The sequence below is a fragment of the Arachis hypogaea genome, chromosome 12, assembly GCF_003086295.3.
Source record: "Arachis hypogaea cultivar Tifrunner chromosome 12, arahy.Tifrunner.gnm2.J5K5, whole genome shotgun sequence".
NCBI classification, from domain to species: domain Eukaryota; kingdom Viridiplantae; phylum Streptophyta; class Magnoliopsida; order Fabales; family Fabaceae; genus Arachis; species Arachis hypogaea.
Window position 1 is genome coordinate 37,892,998 of NC_092047.1, and position 25,667 is coordinate 37,918,664.

General features: G+C 34.7%; 2 protein-coding genes across 3 annotated transcripts in view; both read right to left on the reverse strand.

The window, feature by feature from the left end:
- Positions 1-599: 599 nt before the first annotated feature.
- The window catches only part of LOC140177018 (uncharacterized), a 28,958-nt gene continuing 3,890 nt past the window's right edge, over positions 600-25,667 (reverse strand). Inside the window, exons 2-5 of one of the 2 annotated variants that reach the window (XM_072209176.1) lie at positions 10,903-11,057; positions 9,010-9,249; positions 1,200-1,355; positions 600-851 (exon numbers count right to left, since the gene is read on the reverse strand). In XM_072209176.1, the coding sequence (XP_072065277.1) occupies positions 810-851; positions 1,200-1,355; positions 9,010-9,249; positions 10,903-11,057 (593 nt within the window). In that variant the 3' untranslated portion in view covers positions 600-809. The remainder of the gene's footprint in view (positions 852-1,199; positions 1,356-9,009; positions 9,250-10,902; positions 11,058-25,667) is intronic. The other variant, XM_072209177.1, reaches the window with a different exon arrangement.
- On the reverse strand, positions 12,564-16,619 carry LOC112727314 (serine/threonine-protein phosphatase 7 long form homolog). The gene is made up of 4 exons (XM_072209175.1): positions 16,409-16,619; positions 15,237-15,979; positions 15,068-15,155; positions 12,564-14,965 (listed from the first exon to the last, which is right to left on the reverse strand). The coding sequence occupies exons 1-4, from the start codon at positions 16,472-16,474 to the stop codon at positions 14,180-14,182; spliced, it is 1,683 nt and encodes a 560-aa protein (XP_072065276.1). The 5' UTR covers positions 16,475-16,619; the 3' UTR covers positions 12,564-14,179.

Consider the following 25,667-nt stretch of genomic DNA (forward strand, 5'->3'; position numbering starts at 1 on the left):
TATCTCTCAACTTTTAGAAGTAATTTAAATAACTGAGCACACTGCAAAGTCCATAATGATTTAGTATACTAGTAAACAAATCTTCAAAAATTTGAAATTTCATTATTAAATCTTTTCTATGAACTCACTGTTAATATTAAAATTTTCACAAATCTAAACCATTGTTTAAGAGTTATTCATATTTTTACCACCAATAGTAGCTCTAATCTCATTGTTCCTGTTCTGTTTCAAATTCTATATACAGCTCTTAACTTGTTTCAGCAAGAACCCGGTAAATAATCGATGCATATTAAGAATAAAGAGCACGAATAGAAGAAGTATAGCAACAGAAACCTAATCAAGAATAGAACGATATACTACAACTAAGTTAATTGGAACATCAAGTTCGTATTTAATTAAATCATCATTGGACACCTTGAGAAATTAAATTCCCAACATGGTCCCTTTTCCAGGACTGACTTTTCCAACTAATTTGAATGACATTCAAAATTTCAAAACTGATTCATCCAATGACATTCATATCATATCATATCATATGGTTATGGACTTGCAGTAAAGACAAGAAAAAAGGAATAGCAAAGTGCAAAAAGCCAAGAAGGGGGTTAAAATGGGCATGAGGCCATAATTATACAAAGAAAAAATATTATTCTATATGGAATCAAATTCACACAACTGCACAAGAATTTAATTATAACTTTACTTGAAACAAATTGATATAGACATGCAATCATTATTGTTATAAAGGTAAAATTCTTTGATTCAATCATCTACTTTGCTAGTTGAGATTTTGACGTTGAAAAGGGAATGGTTCAACAAGGATTTGATCCCCTCATGCTCCCCTCATGCTCAAACTGAAAATGACATTAATAATTATTTTAGACATGAGATGATCTAGATCAAGTTTGATTACTAACTATGAATTCATCACCTCAAAAATACACCCTAACGAGTCTTATCTTACAAACACGAGTAAGATTAGATGCTGATCTTTTTACACAAATAATGTTATAAATGGCTAGTAATTTTTCTCAAATATCCACCTAAGATTTGATTGGCCTTTACACTCAATTTTTTTCGTTTTCATGACACTAACATTCCTCCTAACTACTGAGTAGCACAGCATTATTATTACTATTATCACCTAAAAAAGAAGAACACATACAAAATGATGAATTGAAAAGACATAATGATTAACTAACCTCCAAGCGTTGAGACAGCGTCTTGCGCGACGACGGCGGAAGCAGGTTGCGACGGCGAGGATAAGCGAACAAGAGATACAGAGGAAGAGGATGAGAGAATAGCAGTGATTGAAATTGGATGAAAAACCCTAGCAGACATGCTTCTCTTCTTTGAATCTGAAATTAAAAGAAAAAGGAAAAAGTGTAAAAAACAAAAATTAGAGGGATCAATATCTAATTATTAATTTTTCCAAAAAAAAATATGGGTATATTTTGTAATTATTTTTATGATGGTTAATCATGCTCCTACATAAAAGTAGGAGTAAAGAATCTATGGCCTATTTTTTTATCAATAGTAGATGTAGACTTATTTGTTATAATTTTTTTAGTAGGAGTACATAAGGAGTACATAGTACATAAAGTGTAATAATTCAACATATATTTTAAAAAAAAATTATTCTCTTTAACCATGAGAATAACTTATCTTTCTCCCTTTCTTAATCGTTATAGATGGATTTATTTATTTATTTAGGCAAGCATCATGTTGCCAAAGTTAAAGGTAATTTTTTTCGATGGAGGAGAGTTGAAATTTGTGATTAGCCTAAATACTACTATGGAAGACGTCATCAGCTGGACAGGGAAAGTAAGATTTGACTTTGGATATATTATTATTATTATTATTATTATTATTATTATTATTATTATTATTATTATTATTATTATTTGTGTTTTTACTTTGAATAGATATATTTTTTTAATTGAAATGGATTAAATTTATATAATACAAAAACTTTTACTATTGCATTTATATTTAATTAGTCCTGCATATTCAACTGCTTTTCTATTATTTTTAAGAGATTAATTTTTTTATTTTTTTTAAATTATAAATTTAATAAAATAATGTAAATATTAAGAATAAAAAATTTAAAAATAAAAATATTTTTTTAATTAACTTTTAGAGTCAGATTATTTAAAAAATCAAAATTTATTAACAAAGTTCTTATCTTATCATATTTTAATGTTATATGGAGTTTGTTCACTCTATTATTGGTATGTGCATATATTTTGTGTCCTTTGTATGTCAATTAAATAATCTTTTACTATGTGCCAAATGAATAATATTAAATTAATTAATTTTTAGATTTTTGTAATATACTTTAGAAAATTATAAATGATAAATCTAGTGCTCTACATAATTAAATATCAAATTCAATATTCTAAACAAGTAAATAATTAATAGTTTAGAAAATTAGCGTACTAATATTGTAAGGAACATTTGATAGATGTGAATTTTCTTGTATGCTTTATATGCCAATTAAATTAGTCAATATACCAAACAAATAATATTGTAAAAGACAAAATTAATAAAATTTTTTGTAATATGATTTATTTATTTTAGTTTAATTTAAAAATAAAAACGTATGTACTCAAATTTTAAATACAATATTCTACGTAATCAATAATTTAAAAAATTAAAAAAAATTATATCCCATACAAAGCAATTTAAAAAGAATAGTATTAAAAAAATATTTATGAAACTTTTTCGTGCCATCATTGATAGATAGTTAAATACAGACATGTCAAAAAAAATAAATTAAAAATACATATCAGATATAAAGAAATTGTTTTACTGCTAAAATCAAATTAACGAGAGAAAAAGACATAGTGCTATTTTTCTACATGAAAAATTGGAAATAAATTAAAAAGATAGAGAAACAACTGAAAAAGAAAATTTGTAACCGCAGTGGAGGAGGATAGAGGCAATTTAATTGAGGGTGTTGAAGAAAGAAGAAGAGAGACAATAATAGAAATACAAAAATAGTAAATTTTTTAAGAAATTATAACAAAAACTCTAATAGAATAATTAGAATGAAACCATGCTGATCAGAGTACAATGTACTCATAACAAAACAGTACAAACTAAAATTAACATACAACTAAATAAAATATAATATAAATGAATATGTCAAAATATAATAAGATCTACCAAAAATTTTCTGTATATGGCACGAAAACCAAGATTTGGCATAGTGATCATCTATTTTAGGAAGCTATCTAAGAAGTTATTCAAAGCCTAAAAATATTATATTCGAGTAAGAGAAGTAAATAAAATTAGAGAAACAGTGAAAAAATATATATAAAAAAAATATTTGAGTGAAGGATTCTACCAAAAGTTATGTGTGAATTTTTTTGTGACGGTTAGTGAAATGCATATCTGCAAAGTTAGTTTTAAATTATGTTGTTAAGGTTAAAATAGAAAAGAAAATTGGACACCAATTCCATGTACTCGCATTATATATTGTTATAGATAAATTTTTTTTAATTTTTTAATTTAAATTTATTTATTTTATACTTTTTATATATATATTGAATAACTTAAAATATTTATTTTTTATAATTTATTTTTTAATTATTGATATTAAATTTATAATTTTAGAAATAAAAATATAAAGATATTTTTTTAACCCAATAGAAAAGCGGCTGAACAGGAATCTCCAACAATAATTTACATCTAATACCAAAATCTTAATGAGATTACTGTGAAAAAATGGATAGAAAATTTTTTATAGATTTAGATACCAATTATCCTTATATTAGGTTTTATGTTATATTTAAGTGAAGTGAGAAGGATGCAAGAGAAGATGAATAAGAAAATAAAAAGTTTTTTTATTATGCAGTAACAGTAATTTGGGATGATAGATAGTAAGAGAGAAAATAGATAACAGTAATTTGGGATGATAGATAGTAAGAGAGAAAATAGATAATTATAAAAGTTCCGTAATTGTGAATTAACGAGATAAGAGAGAATGTAAATGTATGTGATAAGAGAGAAGATGAGGTAGTGAAAATTTTTTAACATGGAATAACTGACATATAATGAATGGGATAGATTAGCAGAAAGGGCAAAATTGAAAAAGAATTTTAGACACTTAATTTATGTAAGCGGATTGGTTGCGTCTATGCTTCTAATCGCAAAATTCGGTTAGTATTGCAAGATGAAGTTAGTGTGCCGGCCCTACGGCCCTAGCAACTTTCCTTCCTCCCGCTGAAGATATAGACCTAGTCAGACAATATTAAGACTAATATAAGGCTTTCCCTAGCTTCGTATCTACGGACTTTCTTGCAAGAGTAATCTCAAGTTCTCAAATGTCATCCACCGGCGGAAGCATCTGAACCTAGTATTCCATCTCCTCCATCGGAGCATTTTTAATAAGGTGCCCCCCTCCCCCGCCTAGAACAGTCATGTTTGACTGGGCTTACACACATTCGCTCACTTACGCTGTCCCCCTCAGCTCACCCTAGTCCCGGGTCTTTTGCTCTTATAACGTAAGCTCCAAGGCTTCACACCAAGTCTTCGCTGACAGAATATGCATGCTTAAGTAGGGTCAGGCAGAACCGTTGTTGCCTGATGGGAACTCCCCCCATATTATTTGCATTATATATTGTTATAGATATATATTAATTTTAACTAATTATAATATACAGTTAAATTATTTTTAGTATAATTAAAAAATAATACACGCAATAAATTTTAATGTAACAAATTTTCAAGAAATAAAAAAAAGAGAGACAATGAGTCGATAATGCACAGTGTCACCGATCTCTTTTTGTGATTTATTTAGAGAGAGAGAGAAAATTAAGAATATTAAAGTTTAAGGTAGATATATTTTTTAAAATTATTTTTTTGGCTATCATATATATTATTATAATTATTTATATATCATTAATACTTTATTTTATTGAATCTAATTATTTTATGTGTTGCCCCTTTTTTATGTGGAGTTTGATTAAAGTTATTATTACATATTATCTATTCTTTATTTTCTCGGTCCATACTATGAGAAAAACATTTAGTACCATCGAATTTATCGTCGAATTTAGCATCGGACATTAGTAACGAATTTTCTGTCAAATTGATTATCGGATTTGGCATGAAATTCGTCACCCTAAAATATTACCATCGGTAAATCTGACCGGACAATCCGACGATAATAATGTTTAGTGAAACGCTACGTTTGGGGACACGGAAAATGTTACCGTCGGATTCATCCGACGATAATTCCGACAGTAACAATGCCCTAAATGAAAGCGCGAACATCGTATCTCCCATTTTGAATTCCACACTCTCACTCTTCATCTCCACCCTCTCTCTCTCTCTCATCACCACCATCATCTCAGTGCTTTGTTTCCTGTGGCCGCCGGGAGCACCGCCGTCGCCACCCCCTCTCCGTCGTCGTCATCCCTTTACGGATACCCCTCTTTCTTCTCCTTCTTCCCCTACCTCTCTCTCTCCCCCCCCCCCTTCGTCATAACCACCATCTACCGCCACAGCAACTTTGGCGACCACCACTGCAACATCCACGTGTTCTCTTATTTCTTGCTCTGTTTTTCATTACAAGTTCTTGAACAACTCTTTTTCAATTATTTTGATTGTAGTTTAATGTAGTTTAGGTTTGAGTAGAATTTCAATATTAATTATGAATCAATTTCAAAGTTAGTTGAATTTAGTTTTCTACTTTTAGTGGATTTAGGTTGATTAAGTTAGGTTAGATTCAATACATTAAGTTTGGAACAGTCGAAGTGTTTGGAATTGTCTAATGGTGTTAATTGCTGTGTTGATGACTGTTTTGTTGAGAAATTATTACTAATATTGTTAGATAATTTTTTAGTTTAAGTTTGAGTAGAGTTAGAATTTTAATTTTAAATCAGTTTCAGAGTTAATTCAGTTTAGTTTTCTAATATTAGTGTATTTAGGTTGATTAAGTTATGTTTGATTCAATACAATAAATTTTGAATGCTTGACGTATTTGAAATTATCTAATTGTGTTAATTACTGCGTTGTTGACTGTTTTGATAAGAAATTATTGTTGAGATTGTTAGATAATTTTTTAATTTTAGTTTAATTTAGTTTAGGTTTGAGTAGAATTAGAATTTTAATTTTAAATCAGCTTCAGAGTTAGTTCAGTATAGTTTTCTAATATTAGTATATTTAGGTTTATTATGTTATGTTTGATTCAATACATTAGATTTTAAATGCTTGAAGTGTTTGAAATTGCCTAATTAAATTGCTGTATTGATGACTGTTTTGTGAAGAAATTGTTGCTGAGACTGTTAGATAATTTTTTTTTATTTTAGTTTATTTTAGTTTAGGTTTGAGTAGAATTAACATTTTATTTTTGAATCAGTTTCTAAGTTAGTTTAGTTTAGTTTTCGAATCTTAGTGAATTTAGGTTGATTAAGTCAGGCTAGAATACATTAGGTTTTGAATTATTGGAGTGTTTGGAATTGTAAATTCCGCTAATTACTGTGTTGATGACTGTTTTGCTAAGGCATTGTTGTTGAGATTGTTAGATAAGTTTTTTAATTTTAGTTTGATTTAGTTTATATTTGAGTAGAATTAGAATTTTAATTTTAAATCAGTTTTAAAGTTAGTTTGGTTTAGTTTTTTAATATTAGCGTATTTAGGTTGATTAAGTTATGCTAGATTCAATACATTAGATTTTGAATTATAAGCAATGAATTTAAGGTTAGAATGAATATTACTTTGATTAATTAAAATTCATTGATTACAGGAAGTTTTAGAAGGAAAAAAAAAAGAAATAGAACAGAAAGAATGAGGGAGAGCAACAAACAGAAAGCTCTCTGTGACAAACAATGACAAGTAGAATTCTTTCTATGAAGGACAGAAAGATCACTGGATAGAGAAGGTGAAGAGCGTACAACGTAAACTCCATCATGTACTACGTGAGGGATGTGTGCGTACGCACAAGCACATATCATTCACCATTTCATATAGTACATGGGTAACTTCAAGTAAGACTTGGCCAGTGTGCATACACACAAGAAGCAGATTTTGGGTAGTGTGCATACGCACGGGTGTGTGGATATGCACAAATGCATTTTTCATGTTGTATGTAGAATTCTCTACATACAACGCCAGAAACCAACAGAGGCATCAATTTGAGAAGTCAAAGCCCACGTGTGACGTGGGCATACAAAGAGCAATTTGGGCTGTCTCAGAGCTTCACGTACAACATTGAAGACCCCACGTACCACGTGAGGTTAATTAATACTCCTAGGGCCTCAATTCAAGCAACCTAATTGTTCAATTCTTCATCAATTCAAGGCTCAACTCAAAGTCCACCAATCACAGCATCAATTGAGGATTGAAAGGAGATAAAGATTGGAAGTTATGCTAGAAGTAATGATTAATTAGATAGATTTGATTCTATTTCGATTTTGATTTTGTTTTAATTTGAATTTGAATTTAAATTAGAGTTAGTATTTAAGGAGAAGTCAGACACTTTGTTTAGGACTTCTTCTTCTTCTTCTTCTTCTTCTTCTTCTTCTTCGGTCGCTTTAATTTTTTTAAGGATTTTCTGAAGAATATGAGTTTCTAATTCTCCTCGGTTAAGGTTAGGAGCTCTGTGATTCCATAGATTAATATTTTAAACTTTTCTACCTTTGATTTATGCATTGATATCTTTTCAAGAAAATGTTTTCTTTCTTCATCTTAAAGGGTTTGAATGTGTTGGAAAATAATTCTTCTCTAATTTGAATTCTTTTAACTTAGAAAAATTAATTAATTGAATTATCCTTGAAAACTGATTCTCATAATTCTTAAGTTTTGAAACTACATTGATAAGTGACATAAAATCAACCAAGGAAGATTCTTATGAATTGTGTGGTTTTATAAATCAGTGGACGTTCTTCAACTCTTTTCTCAAATAATTGGATAAGGGATTAGCGATTAATTAGGTTAAAGAGAAATTAAATCACTAAAGGATTAGGATTTGATTACTAATTATTTGCCATAAAAGTATCTTTGTATGATTAAGGTAGAAAGTGAAAAATATTAATCCGGAAGTCTTAATATCTCCGAAACCTTAACTTTTTTAATCATATTATCTTTACGTTACTCACTGCCTTGCTTTATTTCATTGCTGTTTATGTTTTAAAGTGTTCAAAATCCTAAATTGATCGCCTGACTAGATTAATCGGTTGATTTTGCTTGCTTAATCCGTTAATTTTTGTGGGATCGACACTCATCTCACCGCGAGTTATTACTTGATACAATCCAATACACTTGTCGGTATTTTGTGGATTGTAAAATCTGCATCAATTTTTTTACTTTGATATTCAAAATACTATGCAGAAATTACATTGCGTCAACATCCGTTAAAAAGCAAAAGCATTTTGATCGAATATGCTAATACATTTTCACTATATACAAGTCCAAAGACTTAAAAATGTCTTATATTCTTGTTTCAGATTGTGAAAATGATTTAAAACACAATTCAACCCCTTCTCTTATACCTTTATAGATTTCAAAATAAAAAGGATAAAATGAGAGAAAGAAAATGAAAAAGAGAAAGAAAGAGCAGAAAGAGACTATACATGTGCTAGGTAACTAACTAACAAACGAATTATGTTGTACGATTTGTATTAACATCATAGCTAAAGAGTGCATTTTTTTTTAATTATTTTATTGGTCTTTATAGTTTTACTATGTAATTAAAAATTTTTAGATTTTTTTCTTTTTAATTGGATCTTTATACTACTTTTAATTTTATAATTAGATCTTTTCTAATGTAAAAAATGTTAAAATTAACTGAATTTCTTCACAAATTAAAAGTATCCGTAATTAAGAATCTAATTAGATCTTTATATATTTTTTAGAAAAAATATTCTGTTAATTTTAATATTTTTATATGAAAATAACTTAATTATAAATTTAATAAAATTATAGAGATCAACAGAATAATTAAATTTTATTTTTTTCCTTTTCTAAAACAACTCAGGGAAAGAGGACATTTTACTCAAGAATTACTTGTAGCATGCGTTCCATTTTCTCTTTGTCCCTACACATGCTGATCAAATCCAGGTACTTCATAGCATCATGAGGTGCGAGCCCTTCAAGAAAGAACTTCAATAAGGGGCGATGCGTTCCTTGCATCACATCAAAGCAATGCTCTAGTGCAATCCTATCCTGCTCATCACTCAATTCCACTGCCTCCATCATTGGAAGCAATTCAACGTCCTCACTCTGAAAGTGTTGGTTGCATTGTCCCTAAGATGTAAATCAACAAGAAAATTACGGATCAAACGTCCAATTCAATCCTCAAAATTAGGGGTATATATGATCTAGATCAGCTTGAAGATTCGTCTTGAATCCGAATATTTTGGGACTAATTTTATGTGATTTTATCGAATTTCGGATCAAGTAAGGATCTCAAAAATAGATCTTGTTATTTTTTAAGGTCGAGTCTAGATCAAGGCAAATTCGATTTCACCCAATTCATGTGTATCCTAAGAGATTAAAAAAGGTAGATCTATTTTAAATTAATTCCAATATTATATTATATTAATTATAAATTTATTATTTTGTTTTTAATCATATTTGTTGAATTATAAAATAGATCAAAAAAGAATGAAATTAAAATTTATAGACAAATTCAAATTCAAGTATGGACAGTGACGGATCCAGATAATGTTGATAGTGGGGCGAAATATATATAACATTATAATAATTTTTATAATAAAAATATTACGTTTATATAAAAAATTAGCTATCAAATTATCTACTATAAATTTGTGTATAACTACATATATTATTTAACTTATCTTTAATGTGTATTTTGTATTTCAAAATTTGTATTTTAAAATTTATTCTGCACAAGTGATTATTTTATGTATATATAGCATAATTGTTGTTATAATTATATTTTGTTATTGTAAAATATGATTAGGTTTCAAAATATCTAATTACAAATTAAAATACTAAAATAGTAATTTAAATAATAACATATAATTTAAAATTTAATTTTTTATATTTCATATTTTAAAATCTTGACAATATAATTAAAATGTCTTTTTTTTGTATATGTGGTTAAACAATCATTTAAAACTCAACTTTCATACAATTAGTTCTTGATGATATTATTCATAGTTGAAAAAGTTCATTTAATTAGTGTAGTTATTATGAAAAAAACTAAAGCTAATTTTAAAAGAAGAAATACAAATGGATAGATAATATTCTTTCGAGTCGATTTCTAAGAAAGAACATCAATCTTATTTAAATTTGAAACTTGATCATTATAATGGACATCTAATATGAAGTTCTTAAATTGGCTATCAAGTATCGAAAGTTGAATAAAAAATTATTGTAGAGTCAAATTTAATAATTTAGTGAGGCAAATAAATATTATTATTATATACTACTCAATAAAATTTCAAATTGTAGTGGGGGCTCTTGTCCCCACACCCTAAAGAGTGGATCCGTCCCTGAGTATGGATATCAACTTCTCAGTAGTAAGTATGTTTTTTTCTTCTTTATAAATAAGTGCATCATAATTTTTTGACATAAAATTTATCAAGATCCGAATTTCACCCGATCTAAACCCGATTTTAATATAATCCGAAAGTAGCGTGATTTTTTTTGGGTCTAGAGTCAAGTAAAAAAATAAAAAATAGACTCAATCATTATTTAGGGACGGATCTGGATCAAGACGAACCTGACTTCACCCAACCTCATGTGCTCTTCTACTCAAAATCATCATTAAAAAAAAAAAAGAAACAAAATAAAACAAAGCAACACAAAAAGGGAAACCAAATGTGCCTAGCAGCAACATTGGACATAACATTTATCAGGATTAAGGATGAAGTGAAACCCAAATGATAACGAGAAATATGAATATGAATATGCTTAAAAGTAAGCTTTTACCTGCAGTGATCTGAGCCGAGAAGAAAGGGTATGCAGTGTCTCTCTGTAATTTGGGCTTCCTGAATCTAAAACCTCAACAGATTTGATGATTTCTCTTATGCCATTCATGATAGGGAGGTCCCTTGCATGTTCTTCCTTCGCATGTTTAGATAGTCCTGCATAAATCTCCAGATTCAAATTACCACGTTCACTTGGTGAATTGCTTCAAAATAAAGAAAACTCCTTTTTTCCGTGATGTCTACTACGTGTGCTACAACTTAGAAGCTCTCATACTCCATGTTCATAGATGAACTCAGAACTGTTAAGATTTGATTCATTTTGAGGGAAATTGGTGGTTCTTATGTCTCCCCGATTTTGTATAACTCCAACACAAATCTTTCTTGTAAATTCTAGCTTTGATAAAATTTTCACTTTTTAAAAATAATTTATTAAAATTATTTTTTAAAAATAGTTTTTCAAAAATTATAAAAATTATGTTAATAAATCAAAATAAAAATAACTTTCAATACGTATAAACACTAAAAATTATATTTGATAAAATCACTTTTAACATTTAAAATGACTTTAACAAACATAAATATAATAAAAAAAATAAAAATAAATATAGACATTTATTAATACATTACGTTATATTAGACTTTTATATTTAGCTAGTTTACAAAAATATTTTTATAAGGACAATTTACGCATCTAAATTGTTTGACCCCCAATATTACGCAAATACATTGTTTTCAAATTCAATACGCAAATGTATTGTTTTCAATATTTTATGTAAACCGCTACTGGCAGTAGCGGTTTACGTGTGTGAGTGTGTGAGTGTAAACTGCTGCTGCCAGCAGCGGTTTACGTGCGTGTGTATGTGTGAGTGTAAACCGCTACTGACAGTAGCGGTTTACGTGCATGTGTGTGTGTGTAAACCGCTACTGGCAGTAGCGGTTTACGTGTGTGTGTGTGTGTGTGTGTGTAAACCGCTACTGCCAGTAGCGGTTTACGTGTGATGGGCTGAATGGGGCTGCCTATATAAACCATAGAGGGGCCAAATGTGGAGAGGTAGAGTGTTATTCACAAATGGAGGGGGAGGATAGTTTTGTGGCTCTGGTTCACTGCTCTGGAAAAATTCAAAAGAGCAAAAGGCACGGTGTAAAATTCACAGATAGAGAACCGCTTAGTGTTTTTATCCGATCGTCGAATACGTTGGCCGAGATTAAGCAAAGCATATTACGAAAGCTCGGTACGTGTGGGACGAAGTGGGTAAAAAAATTATTTTACAAGATTCCTATTGACGTTGTCTCAACTGGTGTGCGATATGAGACCTTCGTGATTGGGTCGGATGAAGACTTGCAGGTCTTGTTTCACTGCAGGCGCAGTTTTCCGGAGGTGAGGATAACTGAGCTGTTTGCGAAGTTGGAAGATGGTGTGGATAGCTCGGGAGCATCGACACCTAATCCTCAGTCGACCCCAGCTGGTGGTGCATCAACATCGATGCCTGTGGTAGCAGTGGCCGTTCCGAATGCGGAGCCCGAACGTGCTGGGGCTGTTCATGCATATATTGGTCATGTTGTTCCTGATTTTGAATGCGATGCCGGACCGGATCGAGTTGAGAATGCACTGTTTGACGATGATTTAGATGCGGAGCCTGTCGATATTGGTAGGGATAGTGATGATGATATTCCAAGAGGTGGACCTTCAGCCCATGGAGGTTCCGGTTCTGCAACACAAGAGTACCCTCCCCACCTCTCTTCTTTGAACTTGGAAGTCGTCGGCGAACAGCAGAATGTAGATGCAACATTCGATGGGCAGGGCATGCATGATGGGACACCTATGACTGAATTTCAGATTGGCCAATCTTTCCAGAGTAAAGAGGAAGCCGTGTTGAGTGTAAAAGATTACAGTATTCGGCGTGGAGTTGAGTACAAGGTTATGGAGTCCGACAATCTGAAATACCAAGGGAGATGCAAAGAGTTTGGTAATGGGTGCACGTGGTTGATTCGGATAGTCATGCGGAAAAGGAAGAGCACATGGGAAGTTAGGAGGTACAACGGTCCGCACACGTGTATGGCCACATCGATATCAAGCGACCACAAGCAGCTTGATTATCATGTGATTTGTGCGAGAATCTATCCGTTGGTTCGAGCTGATGCGTCGGTGTCGATCAAGGTGTTGCAAGAGGCAACGGAGGCGACTTATGGATTCCGGCCTAGTTATCGGAAGGTGTGGTTGGCGAAACAGAAGGCAGTAGCGCAAATATATGGCGATTGGGAGGAGTCATATGCTGATCTGCCTCGGTGGATCCTTGGGGTCTCATGCACGATGGAAGGTTCCGTTGCTCTACTCAAGACGTCCCCGGTTAGGGTGGGTGGCCAAGTTGATGAAGATAGAGTCTACTTTCATCGGATGTTTTGGACATTCCCTCCGTGTATTGAGGCATTCCGCCACTGTAAGCCGCTCGTTAGCATCGATGGAACACACCTCTATGGCAAGTATGGCGGGACATTGTTGTTGGCGATCGCTCAGGATGGTAACTCGAATATTTTGCCTGTTGCGTTTGCACTCGTGGAGGGGGAGAATGCAGAGTCTTGGTCGTACTTTCTTTCGAACCTTAGAAGGCATGTCACTCCACAGGAAGGTATTCTCGTGATATCTGATAGACACAACGGCATCAAGGCTGCACTAGAGTCTCCCGATAGTGGTTGGCAACCTCCACATGCTTATCGGGCATTTTGTATTCGGCATGTTGCTGCAAATTTTGCCCTCACTTTCAAGGGACAGGATGAGAGGAGGTGGCTGGTGAATGCCGCGTATGCGAAGACAGAAGCAGAATTCGACTATTGGTTTGATATAATGAGGACGGAGAACCCGGCCATGTGCAACTGGGCAAACAGAATGGAGTATGAGAGGTGGACACAACACAAGGATGGGGGGAGAAGATATGGTCACATGACCACCAACATTTCTGAGTGTGTGAACTCTGTCTTGAAGATATGGTCTAGACCAATCGCTGACTGGGGGGTTCCCCCCATGGTGAACCACGTATCCAACGGGCTACCTGCAGGCACGTTCAAATCTACCACATACTCACCCTGATAATCAGCTGGCTGGGAATGCATATCCGTCATGTGTGGCTGGTAAGCTGCGGTATCCAAATGCACCTCGGGCATCTGCGGCTGGTAAGACTGGCCACCAAACTGCACGTTGGACGTGCCAGCATCATCCCTAATCAAATCAGCAAAATCTGCGTAAAATCGTGGACTCACCAGCTGATCATCTAAATCCATAGTCATCGTAGGCGTCTCAGGCGGCGCATACATGTGAGAGCTGGCTCTGGCATCGGAGAGTAAGATCTGCTGGTGAATGTCCCCCCTCCAGCCTGAGTCGCTGCGGTCCCACTAACTCCACCACCAAACTGTGTAGGATCCACTGTTCTCCCGCGTCTGGCACTAGACCTATGAACACGGTGATCGACCTCATCCCTAGCCTCTCCGCCTGCATCATCCTCCTGCATCGCATCATGTAACCATCGCCACTCTCTCCCAGTGTCCCTAGTACCAACACGACGGCGTCTCTCCACACAACGGTTATCCGGCATATCAGGTAGCTGTAATCTGCGTGGGACCTGGGAGGATCCTCTCTGAAACGCCTCTGGAGGTATCTGGGTGCCTCTGGGATCCGTGAATGCAGCCCCCGGACTAAGGAACCGCTGAGCCTCGCGGAACCACCAATCTAGGTAATCAGCAGATGGGCCAGGATGTGCCACTCGATCAATGGAAATGACTGCATCAACTCGGTTCCCCCAGTGCAAATGCCAAACCTGATAGTAATAGGAGAACCACCTATCCCCTCCCCTCCCGTCCTTAGCATGCAGCCAGTCTACGTTCAAAGCGTCCTCGGGGATATGCTGTACTCCACCCAGCTGTGGAACAACCCTGTCAACCTGATGCCACTCGATGACCGCAAAGTATATCAAACTGGTCACCGCTCGCCATAGGCGACTATGCTCCTCTATAAGTATCTCTGGATGGACAACGGCAAGTACATCAAGTGCGGAGTAGGGCTCCCATACAATCTGAAATTTCAAAACTCATCATACATTACAAGAACAAGTATATATCTAGTCACATTTAGATAGCGAAGCAAAAATAAAAACTCTAACTGCTATAAAACTTACATCACGAGCGGTCAACCGATCCAATGCAAGCCGATACCTTATGACTCTCTGCTCCTTTCCATCGTTAGGAGGTAAGTAGGCAGACCACCTAAATTTAAGTCATATGAGACACAAACTACCATAAAAATTCCAAAGAAATTTGTTAACAGTAACAAAACATAACACATACCTGGATGCCAGCGGGAAAGAGAAAGCCTCAAACCCTTCCGGCCTCAAAGACGGAAACCGCCAGAATATCCAACTCTGTAGCAACTGGAGCAGGCCCGCAAGATTAGTCACATTTTTGTTCGCTACCCGACACATGCATCGGTATAGCCATGCCAGAGCGGCCGACCCCCAGCTATACCTCCCCATGTCATCAAGGTTTGCCACAAATGGCAACCACCGTATATGTACCCGGTTCGCACTCTTGTCCCCAAATAACTGAGTCGATAACAGCATCATGATGTAGGCCCGTGCGTAGATGCGGACAGTCTCCTCGCTCGCATCTGCTGGTAGCACCCTAAACCTATCGCGAAACCATGTAAAGTGTACTGTCATCTGCTTGACCTTATTCGGTGGAGGGCGCTCACCAAATAGGTCCTCAAACCACTCCCAAGCTGGTCGGCCACCCTCCATGTATGTCTCAAACTCACCAAGGCAACCACTCACAGCCTCACCATCCACAGGCAGCCCTAGCTGGAATGCCACATCCTGCAATGTCACTGTGCATTCTCCGAAAGACAGGTGGAACGTATGCGTCTCAGGACGCCACCTCTCAACGAACGCACTAACCAATGGCTCATCCAACCAGAACCATTCGCTGTTTAGCCTGGCCAAATGGTACAATCCAGCCCTCTCTAAATACGGGATGATCCTATCATGCAAGGGCATATTCTGTTGCCGTCTCACACTGTATATACACCTAGTGGGCTGCACAGAACACGAAAGATATACAGAGTCCAATTAAATTCTCCTATCCTTAAAAAATTTGCCATAACTAACTGGATACAAATATATTAAACCATCAACAGATTCTCCTAGGTAAAAAATAAAAAAAATTCCCTAGTCACGATAGGAAAAATAACAACATCCATACTTTAATAAATAACAGCCAGAAATATTAAAATACTATAAAGCTTTAAAATTTAAAACTTCATATTATACAAATACCCTAACCAAACTAAAATAATTCACTAACGTCAGCTATCCCTTTCCCTAACCAGTGAAGTAACATCCTAGCATGCGAAGTCTAATTTCAAACTAGAGGGAATAATCTATAAATTCTAGTTCGTCCACCTAACCTACCATTTTTCTGACTAACATATGCAAAGCCTAGAAAAAAAATCAATGTTAACTAACCTCGTCACCAATAGATCCGGAAATATGCGCAACACCGTTCAGTCGGTACAGAGCCCTGCCTGCCATGATAACTGGCCAGATGTCGTCGCTGAGATACCTCGGACCCGCTCACAACTTGCTCTCACCTCTCTTTAGAATTTTCTCTCTCTAAAAAACTCCAAAACCATCTAAATGCATAATCCGCGGCTACAACCACAGTTTATATAGGCAACGCAACACACGTAAACCGCTACTGGCAGTAGCGGTTTACACACACACACACACATACACGTAAACCGCTACTGGCAGTAGTGGTTTACACACACACACACACACGTAAACCGCTACTGCCAGTAGCGGTTTACACTCACACACACATGCACGTAAACCGCTACTGCCAGTAGCGGTTTACACTCGCACACACGCACGTAAACCGCTGCTGGCAGCAGCGGTTTACACTCACACACATAAACCGCGGCTGGTTGTAACGGTTTATGCACTCCTGTGGCAGTAGCGGTTTACATAAATTAGTGAAACAACGCATTTGCATATTGAATTTGGAAACAATGCATTTGCGTAATATTGGGGATCAAACAATTTACTAACGTAAATTGCCCTTTTTATAAATACTTTCAACATCACTTTTAGTTTTTCAAACCTGAAAACATAAGTACGTAATATTTTTATTTAACACAAAGTGATGTACTTAAACATGACTAAAAAGTATTTTTATCAAACCGGACTTTAATATTAAAATAAGTTTACTGAAATATTCACTTATAATTGTCATTTCGTCTATTTTGGGAACCCAGCAACTGCACTTCCAATTTTTACAATCCCTAGACGACTTGAGAAAAATTGAAGTTGTTCATGAATGCTATATATTGTCCTTTTTCGTTCATGGGCTTTGTTTTTACTATATCACTATTTCAAAAATTTATTACAAAAATGGCACTTTTTAAATATTTACGAATGTGTTTGTGTTTTACCATAGTGGTACTTTATCTTTTTTTTTTTGGGTGTGTTGACTGGAGATACCTAACCGAAAAGCCTTAGAATAAAAATGCCTAACGTTTAATTATTAATTAACAATATTTCTCCCTCTGCTTTCTCTTCTTTCTTTGTGAAACACCTGACCTCAACCATCGTCATGAGGGGCGGCTTTGTCCGTGGAGGACATTCACGGTCCCATGAACTTAGGAAGTTTACTCGAAAAGAAAATGAATAAGTGCAATGAAACTTTAAAAAAGTCAGAACAGGGAGTGACGGATATAAGTTCACAAGGGAAGAGCTGTTGGCTCCCAGGGAGAAAGATTGGATGGTGGGAGAGTAGGAGGAAGCACCAGCAACCAACCACCCTCAGCGCTTGTTTGTCGATGCAGTCATAGGAGGTAGAAGGCCATCGGCAGCAATGGAAGCAGAGGACCCAACCTAGTAATCTGATGATGAGGAGATGAGTTCAGAAAAGGAGCACTCTGAAAGCAGCAAGACATAAGACCAGAGTTCTAAGAACGCTGAGAAAGATGCTCCTAAGATAAGAGTAGAGAAAGTTGATGGAATCTGCAATGTAGTGATCAATGAAGCTACCTTAAAATAGTTAAGACATCCATGGTGGGATACATTGATAGTGAAATTGCTGGGTCAAAGAATCTCTTTGGCAGTGGTAACCAGGTGGCTGGAGGTTATGTGGGAAAAACAAGGCAGTATACAAGTTATTGATCTTGGAAATGACTTTTTGATTGTGAAGTTTTACTCTCGAAAAGATCTCGATTTTGCGCTAACGTGAGGCCCATGGAGAATCTTTGATCACTACCTCACGATTAGTTTTTGGAAGCCAAATTTCAATCCAATGGAAGCCTCTGTCGAGTACATAGCAGCATGGGTGAGGCTTCTAAGATTAGCAATTGAATATTACGAGAAGAGTATGCTAGAGAAACTCGGTAACATTGTAGAAAGAACTATAAAAGTAGATTCCAACACTGCTGATATATGTAAAGAAAAATTTGCCAGACTATGTGTGGAATTAGGTCTCACAGCCCCTCTGGTTTCACATTATTCTATTAATTGGGTGAAGTATGTTGTGGAGTATAAAGGCATACATAATATTTGCTTCTCTTGTGGAATGGTAGGGCACGAGAAGGCCAATTGTCCCAAGAATGTCCAAACCCAGAAAGCTCCAGAAAGCAATAATGGTGGAATTAAGAAAAATCAAGGAAGTCGAAATGATGAGGGAGAAAGGGGAAAAGTTGGAAATAACTGTGTGGACAAGGGCAAAAAATTCTTAGAAGGAAATGAGGATGGAGCCTACGGCCCGTGGATGGTCGTTCAAAGGACAACGCATGGAAAGAAAACTGGCAAAAATGCAGAGGCAGCAAGTAGTGGAGGAAATGGAGCGAGAGACAATCAGAATGTACAAGTTAGTGGGAGTATGAGGTTTGATGCTCTGCAAATGATAGAAGAGGTTAATTCATATGATGAGAGAATATCTAGCAATCATCACGGTAAAGGGAACCACATGCCTAATAAGACAATTACCCAACCTCCATTAGAGACACCTAACCCGAAAAACAAACAGTCCAACCCAAGGCACACTTTGGATAATAACACTAAAGGCCCAACTCTATCCTCCCCCCCCTCCCCAACAAGAGATCACATCTGGCCCATCTTCTAGTAAGCCACAAAAGACCAATAAGGATAAGAATAAAGGAATATCAGCTAAGCCCTCTAATGTTCCCTCAACTATTAACCAAAGTTGCGAACCCAACTCAATGAACCCCATTATTACCAACAAAAATAGATTACCCCATGTTCCCAACAACCAAAACAGCAACTTCATCTTACAACCTCCATCTCCTACTGACCCCTCTCGTACCATGAACAACATGACCCTCAACATCTGCTCCCAAGAAATAGTTATACCTGAAACCTTATCAATGGATGAGAATGTGGAGGCTGTGGAGAATCCTAAGCCAGAGCCACCAGATTTCAGCTCCTTAGAACCAGAGCTTATGATGGAGGTAGTTAGGAAGTATGAAGAAGGTTTCCGAGAAGGAAGTCCTAGAGAAGACGGCATAATGCAATTAGAAGGAGAGCATGTCTGTGGAGAGAATGTGGAAGTAGGATTCTCCGGAGAGGAGGGGATGACGAAGCCCCAGGTTTAATCTGGGGTAAGGCTAGTAAGGCTTCTAGTCGCACACTTAGAGAATTAACCAAAGTGTATAAACCTGATGTAGAACTTATGGAGACTAGATGCAGTGGTGATAATGCAAAAAAGGCTATTAGAAGTTTTGTGTTTGATTTTTACCATATAGAAGAGGCTCAGGAATATAGCAGAGATATTTGGATAATGTGGAAAGACCCAGATTTAGACATAAGAGTTGTCCAATATAGAGTGCAATTTGTTCATATGATTATGAAAAATGGCTCTAACGAATCTTGGGCTCTAACAGATGTGTATGCTAGTCCCCAAGAATCAAGGAGAGGGGAGTTATGGGTAGAGTTGAAGAGGATAAGTGTTACCCTAACTGGAGGGTGGCTGGTAATGGGAGACTTTAATGACATTGCTCACCCAACAGAGAAATAAGGAGGTAGTAGAGTTGACCTGGGTACGTGTAAGAGATTTAGGAGTTGGATAGAAGGTTGCTTGATCATTGATTTAGGGGCAGTAGGAGCCAGATTCACTTGGAGAGGTCTCCAGTGGGAGAACCTCGACAGAGTTTTCAAAAGACTTGATCGAGTACTTTCTAATACAGATTGGGGTTTGATGTTCCCAGAAGCAGAGTTAATGTGTTAGTCAGGAGAAACTCTGATCATCACCTGTTGCTGATCAATACAAAGCTGCAAGCTAATACAAGAATAGAAAAACTTTTTCATTATGAAGCCATGTGGAGTATGCACCCTGGACATAAAGAATTCATAAAACAGGTTTAGGACAGCAACCAACCTTTGACAACAGCACTTAATGGGACAACGAGGCAACTGATGAAGTGGAACAAAGGTGTGTTTGGACATGTTGAAAGGCAGAAGAGAAGAATTATTCGCAGGATTGAAGACATACAAAGAGCTTCCAGCTATGGGAAAAATCTATTCTTAGAAAAACTAGAGGTGAAGTTAAATGAAGAACTAAAAGGCATTTTAGACAAGGAGGAAGTTTTGTGGATGCAGAAGTCTAGAGATCTTTGGGTGGTGGATGGAGACCGCAATACCCGATACTACCACACTAGAACAGTAATTAGATGAAGAAGGAATAAGATCTTGAAATTGAAAGACCAACAAGGAAATTGGATCGAAAAAGATGAAGATTTGAAAAGACATGCCATTGAGTTCTTTAAATGCTTATATGAGGAAGAGAATGAAACTAGCAGTGGCCTTGTGACCCGAAGCCATTACCTACCTTTGGAACCTAGCATCAAAGAGCGGATCTATAGAAAACCAGGGGAGAATAAAGTGAAAGATGCAATTTTTAACATTGGTTCGCTGAAAGCGCCAGGACCGAACGGATATCCAGCCCTCTTCTTCAAAGAAAACTGGGATATTGTTAAGCAAAATGTATTTGATTATATCCAAATAGTATGGTCGGGCTCAGACACAATAAGAGGCAACAATGCAACCCTCATAACCCTTATCCTGAAAGTGAAACAGCCGGACTCGATCATCTTTTTTCGCCCTATTTCGTTGTGCAATGTGACTTATAAGTGCATGTCAAAGATAATAGTAGAAAGACTCAAACCGACCTTGAAGGATAGAATTTATCCGTATCAGTCAAGCTTTGTCTTAAGTAGAAAAATCCATAATAACATATTGATTGCTAAAGAGATGACACACATTATGAAAAAGATGAAGGAAAAAAGAGGATTCATGGCTATAAAATTCGATTTCGATAAGGTCTATGATAGAGTCCGTTGGAGGTTTTTGAAGGAATGTCTAGACGATTTTGATATGGGAGCTCAATTAACTAATCTCATTATGGAATGTGTCTTGTCAGTCTCTTACAACTTGCTGTGGAATGGTAGGAAGACTGAGAGTTTCAAACCGACAAGAGGAATTAGGCAAAGAGACCCCATCTCGCCTTACCTCTTTGTTATTGTCATGGACAGGCTCTCCCACTTGATTGAGGAACTTGTGGCTAGCGAGTCTTGGAAACCTATAAGTATTGGAAGAAAAGGACCTAAGATCTCCCACTTGCTCTTCGCAGATGACTTACTAGTGTTTGCAGAAGCAAATGAAGAACAGATACAGGTTGTCATGAAGTGCATGAAGACCTTTTGTGAAACAACAGGCTTAAAGATTAGTATTTCAAAAATGTCAGTGGTGTTTTTATAAAATGTCAAAAAGGAAGAAAAAGCAGCAATTTGTGGAAAATGCAACTATCAGGAAAAATCATATCTAGGTCGATACTTGGGAGCAATGCTTACAAATCATAGGAGATGTAAGGAAAAATTCAAAAATATTGTAGACAGGATGCAGAGTAAGTTGAAGGACTGGAAATGAATTGTTTGTCATTGGTGGGCAGGATTACACTAACAAAATCAGTTCTTAGTCCGATGGCCGATTTTGAAATGCAACATTCAAAACTGCCAAAAGGTATTTGTAATGAATTAGAGAGAATGTAGAGAAGCTTTATCTGGGGTGTAAGGCCAGACTAGAAAAGGATTCATCATCTCAGTTGGCACACCTTATGCCAACCAAAGCTACAGGGAGGTTTAGGAATGAGGAATATCCGAACTATGAATGATGCTTTCTTGTTGAAAACAATTTGGAGATTTATGAAAGAGCCTGAAACGCTGTGGTCACAAGTGCCTATACACAAGTGTAAGGAGGGTCCTTGCTTACAAAGCAAACCCACTGATTCTCCTCTTTAGAAAGACATTACAAAACTATGACATACTTTGAAAGAATATTGTTCAATTGCTATTGAAGATAGCTCTACTACCTCCTTCTGGGATGATGTCTGAGTACAAAATGAAGGCTGCCTCAATAGCAAAGCTCTCATATCCATTGCAGATGATTAAAAGAATCGGAAGATAGTCAAATATACAAATGAAAGAGGTGAATGAGATTTAGAGACGCTCATGGCTCTGCTTCTCATAGAGGTCATAGACAAAATTAGATCAATACCTCCACCAAAGGACAGTCAAGGTGAAGATAGAATAAGATGGAACCACACGGCAAATGGGGATTTCACGGTAGCTTCGGCCTGCAGAATATTAACAAATCACTCACCCATGGAGACTAAAAGAATATGGAAAGTCATATGGAGGTGAAAAAGACCCGAGAGAATCAGAGTGTTTATGTGGTAAGCAGCACATAGAAGACTCCTAATAGCCAATAGAAGAGGCCGCATGATGAGAACAGACCTAAACTGTCATAGATGTCATCGAATACCTGAGATTGGGTTACATGCTCTAAGAGATTGTCCGTATGCAGCATCAATTTGGATCGAGTTGGTTCAACCTAGTGCAATTGTAGTTTTCTTTGGAATGAATCTCGCAGAATGGATAGATTTTAACCTCTCAAATCAGATTGGAAAATCATCAAATTATAACTGGGTAGATCAGTTCTTTGTAGCGTGTTAGAGAATATGAAAGTAGAAAAATCAAGACCTCTTCTCACAACAACAATTACAAAGAAGCGGTTAAAAAGAAGCTAATTAGAGGGGAACCTGAGAATCTCCAGAACCGTCAACAAGCCTAGGAACTACCACCCAGGGGTTGGGTGATATTAAATACCGACGGATCAGTCAAAGAAAAAGCAAAGAAATCGGGTTGCAGGGGGCTTTTGAGAACGCACAAGGGCGAGTGGATTGGAGGTTTCACTGCAAACTTGGGGTATTGTCAGATAACACAAGCAGAAATGTAGGCAGTTCTATATGGATTACAAATGGCGTAGAATTTAGGAATGAAAAGGGTGATTGTGGAGATGGATGCCATAGAAGTTCTAAAAGAAATCAACACATATCGGTCAACTAAAACAATAGGTCTAATTCTAAGGGGAATAGAAAAGTACAAAGAACGCTCTTGGAAAATTAAATTCCAATATGCAAATAGGGAAGCTAACCAGTGTGCAGATTGGCTTGGAAAGATCAGTACTAACCATCAATATGGATTCAATTTCATTGATAATCCACCGGCTGATATAGAGCACTTGCTGCAAATAAATGCTGTAGAGATACAAACTTCTTGTAGTTTGATAAACCTGTAATTTTTTTTTTCTTTTGGGCTTAGGCCCCCTATATTCACAAAAAAAAAAAAAACACCTAAATGTGTGACGCTTACATTCTAAAAGCCTAGAACACGAAAACGTTTTCAGCTTGAAAATGGCCTACGTAAAGGAGTTGCCTTAATTTCGAAAATAGATTCTCTTAATTTGTTTTTTTAATCATTTAGTAAAATGTAATTTTTTATTTTATATTTTTTAAATAAGACAAAAAAAAATATATAAAAAATATTAAATAATATAAAATTATATTTTATCAAATAATTAAAAAATCCACTTTCTTTAATTTCTCTCCTCCATTGTAATTTTCTTCTCCCACCTTATAATTCCAAAATGAATATTATAGCTATCATCTTAATCAATACTCAACCCAAAATAAATGGTACTCGTGTAGCTATGATACTCATTTGTAACTCATTAGACAGAAAAATTAGAATGAAAAAGTAAGAGAAATAATTAAGAAATTAGTAGAAATACATGTAATAAGCCCATTATCCAAGCCTCGGTTTTATAATTAGACTCTATTAATGATTGGTCAAGTCGTAAGTTGAATTTAGATTTTGGAGTTAAACTCCAGTTAGTTAGGTTTAACTCGATTCATCTTAATTCACTTTTATCCATATGAAAAAATTTTATCTACGATGATGGTGTCCGAGTATATCCTCTCAACAGGATGATTAGAACTTAGAAATTCTTTATTCTGTTATGAACTTTAAAAATTGGAGGCACCAATTTTTTACTTAGTAAATGTTTTTAATACAAATCGAACACAACCATTTGTGTTACTTAATATATTTTTTTAAAATAATCAAAAATCAAATTTTTTTTATTTTATGTTTTTCAAAATTTTTAAATTAAAAACATACTCTCTAAATTTATTTTTTATGAAATAATTTTTTTTTCAAATCCATAATATTAAAATCAGACGATCTGATTTTAAATGGTCTCTTTTCAATAACAAATTGGATGGTCCAGTTTATTTAATATCAATTTCAAAAAAAATTACTCCAACAAATAAGAAATATCCATGCTTCGAATATCATCACACTACACACGTTTTATCCATATAAAAAAACATTAGCCCACTATATTAAAGTCATACTTTTTTATGAATCAAATCAATGAGAATTAATTAGATGGCAGTGCCGATAATTTAACATTAGATAATGAAGTGGATGTTATAGGAGGCATAATCAAAATATTAGAACAATTTAGTGTTACTTAGGTACCTATAAATATAGGTGTGATATAACTATTTTTCACAAACTTCACAAAAAAAGGCACTAATTTAATTTAAGTTCATTAGAATAAATCACTAGAAATGGCCTTGATTTTTCAAATTGCTAACAAAAGTGTTATCTAAATTAGTTAAAAATAAAAATTTATTTTTAAAATATAACAAAAGTATTCAATTATTAAATATATATTTTAAATAAAAATTAAAAAGTAATTTTAATACAATTTTTCATAAAACATAATTATAAAAATAAAATATTTTTATTCCTAAAATTTAATGAATAGCTTTTGTGAATTCTTTTGTAAATAAACAAAAATAATTTTAAAAATAAAAATTTTTCAAAAAAGATTGAATTTTGATTTTTTTATATATTTTTTAAATAATTATTTAAATATCCTCAAAAAATATCGAAACAAACACATAAATAATTTGTCAAATAAGTCATTTGTTATTTCTAAAAAAAATTGTATTTTTATTGTTTCTTTTTATCATAATCTAAAATATCGCTAACTAATTAAAGAGAGATTTTATCAGAATATTTTTTTGTGGTTTATCCCATTTATAAATAATATAAATTAAAGACCAGCATTTATCATAAAGATCGTAAAGATAAATAAATAAAGGGATAAGTATTGTTTTAGTTCCTAAAGTTTAGGGTCGGAATGAAAATCGTCTCTCATGTAATTTTTAATTTAGAATCACTTTAAATGTTTTATTTCATATTAAAATTGTTCTTTTTAATAAAATTTTTAATTTTGTTACTAAATTATCCCTATTTTAATAAAAAATTATAAAATTTTAAAAAAATAAAAGAAAAGAACGCGTTGG